Source organism: Vespula pensylvanica, chromosome 7 (assembly GCF_014466175.1).
Source record: "Vespula pensylvanica isolate Volc-1 chromosome 7, ASM1446617v1, whole genome shotgun sequence".
NCBI lineage: Eukaryota > Metazoa > Arthropoda > Insecta > Hymenoptera > Vespidae > Vespula > Vespula pensylvanica.
In genome coordinates, this window is record NC_057691.1 from 6571632 (window position 1) to 6582157 (window position 10526).

At 26.8% G+C, this 10526-nt stretch overlaps 1 protein-coding gene across 3 annotated transcripts; it reads right to left on the reverse strand.

Annotated features, from left to right (window-relative positions):
- Window positions 1–3761: 3761 nt before the first annotated feature.
- On the reverse strand, window positions 3762–9953 carry LOC122630479 (huntingtin-interacting protein 1). Of its 3 annotated transcripts, none has more exons than XM_043815005.1 (19): window positions 9905–9953; window positions 9371–9460; window positions 8593–8797; window positions 8328–8391; window positions 7892–8249; window positions 7750–7811; window positions 7370–7644; window positions 7096–7292; window positions 6859–6997; window positions 6702–6789; window positions 6554–6642; window positions 6264–6467; window positions 5991–6171; window positions 5616–5903; window positions 5220–5461; window positions 4968–5120; window positions 4716–4816; window positions 4421–4650; window positions 3762–4316 (listed from the first exon to the last, which is right to left on the reverse strand). In XM_043815005.1, exons 3-19 carry the CDS (start codon window positions 8635–8637, stop codon window positions 4147–4149), a joined length of 2886 nt encoding a protein of 961 aa, XP_043670940.1. In that variant the 5' UTR covers window positions 8638–8797; window positions 9371–9460; window positions 9905–9953; the 3' UTR covers window positions 3762–4146. The 3 variants fall into 3 exon arrangements, with proteins under 3 accessions (XP_043670940.1, XP_043670941.1, XP_043670939.1); XM_043815006.1 differs by having other exon boundaries at window positions 3762–4313; window positions 9734–9936; XM_043815004.1 differs by having other exon boundaries at window positions 9734–9935.
- Window positions 9954–10526: the final 573 nt, after the last annotated feature.

Sequence of the window (10526 nt, forward strand, 5' to 3'; positions counted from 1 at the left end):
ATACTATCACCTGCATTATATTTTTCTTTATAATATGGACATGAAAAAGTATATGTTGAAATTATCATTTATTGCATCATGACACATGCAGTTAAAATCATATGACTAATATGAGAATTATAATACCTTATAATTAATCTTACATATGTATATGTGTAATACTTATACGAATAAAAATGCAACGTTTCGTTGATATGAAATATTCTTAAAAGGACTTTTTTATTTCCTTAAACTCTCTTATAGAAAATCGCATGCTTCATAAAAATGACGTAAGAATGGAAAGTCCGTGCTAAATTGAAATGTATCTGGTCAGCAATTTATGTATACGTCACACTTGGCAGATATTTATGAAAAATATACGCAAAATTTGAAACGTTCGATGTCGATATTTTTTTGTTACGGCAATATATGTATGTATATATATATATATGTGTGTGTGTGCACTTTTTTCGTTTTTCTTTTGCATGATTCGATAGGAATGAATGAAATAGCAATAATTATGGACGTGTTTCGACGATAAAAAATTAAAAAAAAAAAAAAAAAGAAAAAGAAAGGAAGTAATGTGTTTAACAATATAACTATTAAATGATTTTTTAATAAAAAATACGCTATGGGTATACGACAAAAAAAGAAAAAAGAAAAAAGAAAAAAGAAAAAAGAAAGAAAATAAAATAGATAAAATCGAAAAGTAAAACAATTCTAAAAACAGAACAGCCTGGCCAATAGTGAAAGAAAAGTTTTGATAAAAACGACAGAGAGAACAAGAGGGGAGAAGGGTACGAGTAAGAGAGAAAGAGGGAAAAGAGGGAGAGAGAGAGAGAGAGAGAGAGAAAGAGGGAGAGAGAAAGAGAAAAAGAGGGAGAGGGAAACAATGCCGTTAAGATGCTCGGGAAAAACGATAAAGGGAGAAAGGACGAAATGGCTGAACGGACAAAGATTGGAAAACAGACTACATGGGGGAAGGGAACTTACTAAGGAATATAGATCGTAGTGAGATGTAGAAAAAATTAAATACGCGTTCGAAAGAAATTCTATATACATACACATAGAATGTAACAAATAAAAAAATAAATAGAATAAACAAACGCGTTGTTTAATACTTTTACATTATCGAAATTATCAATGATCATTTTATAAATAGAACAATCATTTCATTAAATTACTATGTTACTACGTACTATGTTTTATTTAACTTATTCTATATTATTATTATTACTACACTATATATATATATATATAGTAACATAGTAAATTAATAATAAAATTGAATAAGCCTTAAAAAGAATTGTTTTATATAAAGTGTAACAAATAAGAAATGAAATAGAATAAACAAATTTATTAATTAATACTTTTAACATATGAATTATCAATGACCATCTCAAAATAATCCTTGTATTTAGTATGTTACTACCTAGCAAATTCTTTAGATAGGATATGTAAAAAGTAACAAGATTTTGTTACATTTTATATACCTATTATATATCAAGGGTTATAGTTGAACTAAAATTAAAGCAGCCTTAAAACTAGAACGATCTTAACGTCTTTGTAGAATTATCATAATACGCATATTTCTCGGCATTTCCATTTTAAATCACAATTATAATGTTTACGAATAAAACTACTTACCTTGTTTGCTATTAAATCAATAACAGTATTAATATATGTATATTTACTTATAATATCTGTAAATTTAGACTTTCAAATAATTTATTTGTCATATGATCATTTAAAATATAAAAAGCTATTTGTATAATTTATAACAAACAAGAATAAATAACATAGCATTATATATTGCGTATTAATGGAATAAATTAAAGTAGATGCTTAATGGATTTATCAAATTTTTCATCGATATTATTTATTATTTCTTATGTTTCATATATATATATATATATATATATATGCAATAAAATTATATTTTAATAATAAGAGACAATTGCATCTATTCAATGACGGATAATACGTATATGTAAAATTGTTATTTAATTACCAAAAAAATATTATATAAATATGGATCAGTGATAGATTAACTTGATATGATAATTAATTATTAATAATATGTAAAGGACTGTTATATAAACTTTTTTGTCGATTATTTCATAATAATGTCATAAAAAAATTGTGATAAAAATCTCTATAAAATTATATTGACTCAAATTGATATATAATTACTTTGAATTTACTTATACTTGGATTTCTATTTAAAAACAAAAAAATATTATTTAGATAATAATTATTAGTATAATTGTAATGCATATACAGTAATTTTATAGTAAATAATAACAATAATAAATTTTATAGTAAATAAGAACAATAATATCACAGATTACAATCTCCATGCTATGAGAAAAATTTTGGTTTAGCAAAAGAAACAAGAAAAAAAAAAAAGAATAAAGAAGAAAAGAAAAAAGAAGAAAAATTAATTCTACTTTTACATTTAATATTTTTAACTCGAAAATAAATGCGATAAAGAAAAAGTGTTCAATCTCCATTTCTTAAAGATCTTGATAAAGGTTAGAAAGAAGATCGAAGAGAATTGAAGATATTGAGAAAGCGCATCGACATAAGCATATATATAAAATCGTCTATCTGATGCCGGAAAATCAGATTGTATGAAACCCGGAATATATAACTTTCAATATTGAATAATAGCATGATATTCACGGATCATGTATTTTTGATTACAATGTTATCGATATACAGCTGATTTGCCACCAATGAAGATGATTAAAACTTACAGTTTACTAGGCGCCGATCCCATTTTCTTGCACATTCCATGTAAAATTTTCGTTGAAGAATTCACTTAATCGTTATCTCGGTGTCCATTTTGTTTGGTTAATTACCGAAGAGGCGTCAGTGCTGCCGTGGGTTACGTTGACACAACACGACTGTCTGTCGCTGACTGGGACACGGCTCATCCAGCAACTTGATATATTTAATGTATATACTCGAACAAAATTCACACCAAAAGTTTTCAATATTTCGCGATGTTGTTATTGATATAAATGATATTGAAAATATTGCGACAAGTATACGTATTTCTCTTCATGTTTTGAAAAAAAAGAGTCAACAGCGGCGTTTCTTCGAAAAAGCACTCCTTCTCTTCTAAATGAGATATACACAAACATTAGAGAAGAATCCGAGTTTACCGTTGCATTGACTGATAGGTGGCGCTATGGCGGCCATAGGACTCAAAAGAGAAACTAGTATTTAAGTCAAAAAAGAAACAAATGTACGAGCGTAAATAAAAATACAATAAAAATATCTCGTATAAGAAACGTCGTCGAATCATTATTTCATTAATTTCAAATTTTATGTAAAATCAAAAAATCTAATCGAATCTATTAAATATATATTCCTGAAGATTTTACTTGCCTTTACAGTTATAACATTCGACCAATCATCGAGAAGTACTGCAAGTCCAATGATCTTTTTGACTTTTCATATACCATTGTCTTTCTTTCGCCATTTGTTCGCATATTTATTTATATTAGTACATGATAATTTTTTCTCATCATTATTTATATTATTATTATATGAATAAATTTGGGTCTCGTTGTAGTCCATTTCGATTAAATTTAATATGAATTTTCAGCACACATTATATTTTTTATATGTTATTTGGTGCAATAACACGTCCAGAAAAATTAATGAATATCCCTTATTCTACTATTTCATATTTTATGTACATATAAACATATATATAGAGTATAATTTCATATATTATATATACGTAAAAAATAAAGAGATATATGTATATATATATATAGCAATATATTATGATTTATTTGATAAAAGAATATTAACTTCAATACAAGTCAGACTTCTTCATTAAACGTGTAAAGTGCGACTAACGAAATTGGTGCAAATCGATGTTTCATATGTAAACGCTGTTAAAAACCTGATACTGTCATTTCGATACTTTGACAATATTTCATTAAACCGTATGTACGTGAAAAAATTATAAATACGTATAAATTGATTAGAAAAAAAGAAAGAAAAAAAAAAAAAATGAAAAAAGAAAAAAGAATAGAAAAAAGAAAAAGAAACAAAATTCAATTGTGACATTTTATAAATTTTCCAAATTAATGGAAATATTAAAGAACGTAGATGTTGGTCACACACATATCACATGCTAAATATAAATTAACCATTCAATTGATCATCACCATCCAATTGATAATGGTGACGTCGTAAAGCTGCAAACCGTAACCTTTCGGTTTCTAATGTTTGTTCCAATTCCAAAATACGTACTTGTGCTTCCATTTCTAGTCTTTTTGCTTGATGTAATGTTAATTTAGATATATCTAAATCTTCTATAAAATTTCATATGTTATAGGCATAACCATAGAATAAAAATAAATATATAGGATTTTTATAAAACTGAAATGATCTATTTCATTGAATTCATTTCTCTCACCTGTTTCCTCCACAAGTTGACTACAGCTTTTTGCTGTTGCAACAACACTAGCTGTAGCTTGTGTTACTTCTCTGGAAGCCTCAGAAAGTGCAGATAAATTATTACTATTTCTATTTGCTTTGACTCTACTCGCAACTACAAGTTGTGCTGTAGATGCAGCAATTCCTTGCGAAGCTACCATTAATTGTTCAAACTTTCCAGAACCTGATACAACTTTATCAGCTGCTTCCCTGTTGAGTATAAAAATATATATTATTTTAATAATTAAAAATGATTCTACATCGTTAACACTTACAATAAGAAATTTGCTCCCATAGCAATAGCTTTCGCTGCAGAGATAAGACCTTCAGACCATTGATGATTCCGTTTGTAAAATTCTGTAGCAGAAGCTGTGCCCTATACAAAATAAATATTAATATAATTTTTATATTTCATAAATTATAAATTTGTTGGCAATATGATTATTAAAGAAAGAATATATATATATATACATATGTGTGTGCGTGTGTGTGCGTGTATATATCTGTAAAACATAATCTTTACTAACCTTTCCTTGGCTTACAATTTCATGTTGTAATAGACTGGATTTTTTAACTAATATTCTTATACATTTCATTAATTCTGTACATGAATCTAAAATCTTTCCATTCACTTCTAATTTTATACCTGAATCTGCTGCACGGGATCTATCCAACATATCCTAAAATATAAAATAATTGTAAAAATTGTATCATTAATTTGTCAATATACACACAATGTGATTCATTGATATACATATATCTAAAACTAAGTTTCTTACTTGCATTCTGTTAGCAGCTTCTTCTATAGCTTTATCCATACTAAAAAGTTCATTTTCTACTAGTTCGCCAATCGCGTCAACATTTCCCTTAGCATTAGATAACTTTTCACTCATAGTTGATATTTTTTTCGACTGATTTTTAACATTGATTATCTGCTCTTTAGTCATTGGTGATTTCTCTTTGATATATGTTAACATCATTAAACCTTGTGACCCTAATTGTTTACATTCATCTGCTAAACCTTAAAAAATATTTTATTTATTATAACGATTATCGGATATACATATATCTTTCTATTTATCTACTAAAAAATGATGTATCGATTAATTTTATTATTCCGAATTAATTATTTTAGTTTGATAGAAAATTTCATCAAGAAAAAAAAAAAAACTTACTATCACCCAAGACAATATCTGTTGCTGTGTTTGAAGTAGATTTGGCATGTATCAAGTATAGTGCAAGCATGTAAGCAGCATGAGTTGTACTGCGAATTAACATTTTTCCCTTTGTAGCATCACTTACATAATTGTTATATGATGCATCTAAGGCATCCAGTGAATCCAATGTTGGATTAACTAATTCTCTTAGGTAATCTGGTGTACAAGTTACAGCTGTTATTGCAGGATTATCAATTGTATGCATTGCATGTTGCAAAATAGACTCTGCTCCGCATATACAGCTTACTAAAATAAAGATGTTGACTTATTCAACCGTGTATAAATAATACATTTATTAAATATAACATTATTTATTAAAATATAAAAACTTACAAACTATTTCAAACAGAGTAGTATCAGCATCTATTTTCATTTGGTTACGCCATCGTTCAGTTTCGGTTTCTAAATTCATTATTTTTTGGTCTAACTCCTCTTTTTGTGCTAACAAATCATGAAGATTACCTTCGACTGCTGCTTTTTCAGACGCAATAAAATCTATCTTTGCAGTTAAAGCCTGTTGCATATTTAAAAGCACAGCTCTATTCAGTGATCATAATAATAATAATAATATTAATGAGAAATCAAAATTAATAATCTTATACTAACCAAATTTTGAGTTTTAGCAGCATCAAATTCTTTTCTTACATCATCTAATTCTGCTCTTGCTTGAGAAACTCTTTGTGCTTCCTGCTCAGCAGTAGCTTGTCCTTGTATTAATTCTTGTAAACGTTGTTCTGCTTCACCAGCTCTGCGTTCTGATTGTTCTTGTTGTATTTTTAGTCCGCCCAATTGTTTGTCCACATCAGCTTTCTTTTAAACACAATATGTTATGTCAGCAAAAATAAAGGGAAAGAAGAAAAAAAAAACGAAATATTTTAAATCACACATGTGTATACCTTTCTGATTAAATTGATGTGTTCCTCTCTTAGCTTTGAATATATATCTTTAAGTTTTTGAAACTTCTCCTCGAGTATCCTATTTTTTTCTGTAATAATGACGAAATGTAACGTTTGTAAATTAAAATACTGTCTTATTATAACGTACCTTTAACTTCCTCAAATTGAACAAATATATCTTCCTTTTGTTTAGTTATTTCTTGGTTGGTTTGTTTTTCATGCACGATTTCATTTCCCTAAAATAAAAAAGAATATACAACAAGTTCGTATAATTATAAACTTCATTACAAAATAAAGACTTTTACTTTGGTGCTAAGAGCAGACTCTAAATCTAAAACACGATTTCGAAGCTCTCCAACAATACGTTGATGATCTGTATGCAATTTATGTAATTCTTGTCTTTGACGTCCATTTTCTTGATGTAGATGTTTGATAAGATTATCCCTAAAATAATTTTAATCATATGGCTATGTGAAAATAATTTTCAAGAAACTTTACACATAATTCATTTGAAAGTATAAAAAATTTTCGAAGATTATCACCTTTCTGTTAAAGCATCAGGTGAAATAGATCCATTTCGAGAAGAATCTAATTGATCACCTGGTAATGAACTTGTATCTGATGTATCAATAAGACTATCAACCACAGTTTCACTATCCAATGACTCTTCTGGAGGTAGTACAACAATAGGTGTAACATATGTTCTTAATTCAGCTTGTATTAGAAAATTGGGTGGATTCTGTGAAGAGAATACTATTTTTATTATAACTGCCATTGTAATTACTATTAAATAATAAAGCAAAAAAATTAAATTACCTCTGGTAACGATGGTATGGTAATTAAATGCTTAAAATACTGCATGTGTTTAATAGTATTATAAAAACTCTTCAATTCTTGAAATTGTTTCGAAAATCTATCGCGATGACCCGTTAATGTATCTGCAGGAAGAGCACCATGAAGTTTGAACAAAATTTTAACACAATAATCATATAATTGAGATGCATCTTGTATGCATGGGATTAATGGTGCAAGCCGACATTGTCCACATGGAGTCATTGAATTTGAACGTGACATATCCAATGATCCAAATACTGTAATTTATTAACAAAACTTTATAAAAATTTTATTTAAATAAACAATAAGATTTTCATTATCTAAATATATATTATTATTCAAAGAATACTTGTGGAGTGTACCTGTATGTTGTAAATTCAAAATATCATCCATGTAATCAAACATTTCCACCGACATTTGAAAACTAGAGAAAAGAAAAAATGTGTAAATGATCTATAAATCTTAAAAACATTGGGTTAGAAATTAATTTAGAAAAAGACTTACTAAATATTTATATCATTTTCACCAATTGCTTCAAGTTCTTCTGCTGTAACCAGGAGATTCCCTGGTATACGTGGATTACGTTTGTGAAAATCTAATTTTGTAATTAATAATCGTATATACAACTGAATAAGACGGCCATAACCCTCCCGAAGATGTTGCCATAATTTTCCAATATCTTCTAATTTACCATAATATCTTTGGGAATCACTAATCACTTTTGGATGACCCTCTCGTAATACTTTGTGTAAAACATGGCAAAATTTCCATGCAACGATTTGATGTTCGAATAAGGGTTGTCGTAATATAAACGTCCAAAATATAGAACCACTTTTATCTTGATATGTGCTGATAATAGCATCTATTATTTTATAAGGACCATTATGTTAAAATATTTAAAATTAATACATTCTTAGTAATGTATTAGATAAAAGGATACTGCGTACATGCTTTTCTTTAACAGGAGTTTCAGATGGATTCACTGCTTTTCCGATGCTAATGATCTGCAATTAAATATTATTTACTACTACAAAAATATTTATAACCTAATTTATTTTATTATAAATATTTCGTGATATAAATGTATACAAACATACAAACAGTAATGTATATTATAAAAAGAAACATATTTTATACTAAGCTTTATATAAGTGTTACATTTTTTATATAACAACATCTTCAACTAATCACATTTGTTTACTTACCAGTTGATGCAGTTGTTTATCAGTTAGTGGTAGTACAGGTGGCATATTAATAATACAAAAGGATTATAACAAGAAATTATAGCAAATATAATAGCATAATAATCAACACATATAACAGATCATCATTTATTGACTTGTCGCTCACCCAAAATACTATATATGGGTGCATCAAGTGTTGCAACAATCGTACACATTATCTGCAAAACTGTATATATAAAGAGAACAAATAAGTTTTCAATATAGAACACGAATAAATATAAAAAAATTATTATACTCAAAGCATTATAAACGTCACCATACCAGAGATATTATAAAATATAATATATTGATAAAACAAGATAATAATAGTTTTAATTATTAAATACACTTCCTATCTATCCTATGATATAATAAATAATATTAATTTATACATATTATTTAATTTCCGTACGAAATACTTAGTATTAAAATATATTAAAAATAAATAAGAATATCACAATTTTATAGAACGTATTTTGTTATATATATTTTTTATAAAAAACTTAGTATTTACTGATAACAATCAGTTATAACAACTTAATTTGAAGAACATATGTAAGTAAAATCGTAGATAAAAATAGATAAATCTTTAATGCGTTATCAATAAAAGGAATTCGAATGAGAAAACGTGTTATAGATAAGTAAAGAAAAATATTTTTATTAGAATTACGAAAGAATTGAATATTGAAATAGTATAGGAAAAGATAAACAGAACAAACAAGTGATAATATTATTAAATTGAATGACAATGAAAACGTACCTGGAATTTTTCGATGTTTTTACGTTCTAAATCCAAATTATTTTTTCTTTGTTGTAATACTCGTAAGGACAATGAAGCCATGCTAAAATTCTAATCGAAAAGGCGCGATTGATATTTCATCGATATATTACGTATTATATATATATATATATATATATATATATATATATATATAATACAACACAATATATTATATTTATATACACATATACATATACATACACACACAGATATATATATATATGTATATACAATACAACGGATATTCAAATTTTATAGAAAGTATGATTACAATCGTCTATCTGTAAATATTAATGTATAATATTTTTGTCAGTTCAAATTAAAGACGATAAAAAGACAAACCTATTTATTCGCGTTAATTTTCGTAAACACCATATAAATATAATCTTTAAAAAATCTAATTAACTTCATTATACATTATTTATACATCGATATTTTTTATCAATGAATGAAATAAAAAACAAAAATGACAATCGCAGGCAGTAAATAAACGACGATGTCAACGCGACCCACCCTGATGCACGTTGAAGATATTGGTGCAGAACCAAAATTAAGCTTCAATGATGCACCAATGAAAATGATTGCACGTCGTATCTTGCCTTAACTTATGTATCTATTCATATGCGTCACGTCGTACGTACTCAAACCAATCAGAGTTTAGATGGGTTTTAGTGGAATATTTTTTATTGGTGCGTTCTAAAGCCTTCACCAATACCACGTGAGTTATACTTTGATAAACGAGATAATTATTTATTAATCTAGAATAAACTTGTAATTATAAATAATATACTAATTTTTAATATTTATTAAATACGACAAAATTCTAATTACTCTATAATATCGAATTAGTGGACATAAAATTAATGATTTTGTATGGATTTGATTTACGTATTTTGTGATAACTACTAAAGTGGCGCCGTCATTTATTATATGACATTTTAATTCGTTCATTTGAAATGTTTGAAAAGAAGCAATTTTCGAAATACTTGACTACGTAATAAATTTACGCATTGAAAATATGAAAAGTGTTTTGAAATAGTTGTGAAAAAATTATTATTATTATTATTATTCTTATTTATGTCTTTTAACAGCATATTTTTTAAGACTGCAATCGGTATTTAAAATATGAATATAA

Excerpts from the sequence above, each read along its gene's own strand:
- LOC122630479 (XM_043815005.1), bottom strand. The coding sequence starts at position 8,637 with ATGCCACCTGTACTACCACTAACTGATAAACAACTGCATCAACTG. Across the intron at positions 6,172-6,263 it reads CTGCTAAAACTCAAAATTTG|GCTTTAACTGCAAAGATAGA; the intron begins GTTAGTATAAGA and ends AATATGCAACAG. Across the intron at positions 5,462-5,615 it reads AGATATTGTCTTGGGTGATA|GTTTAGCAGATGAATGTAAA; the intron begins GTAAGTTTTTTT and ends ATATTTTTTAAG.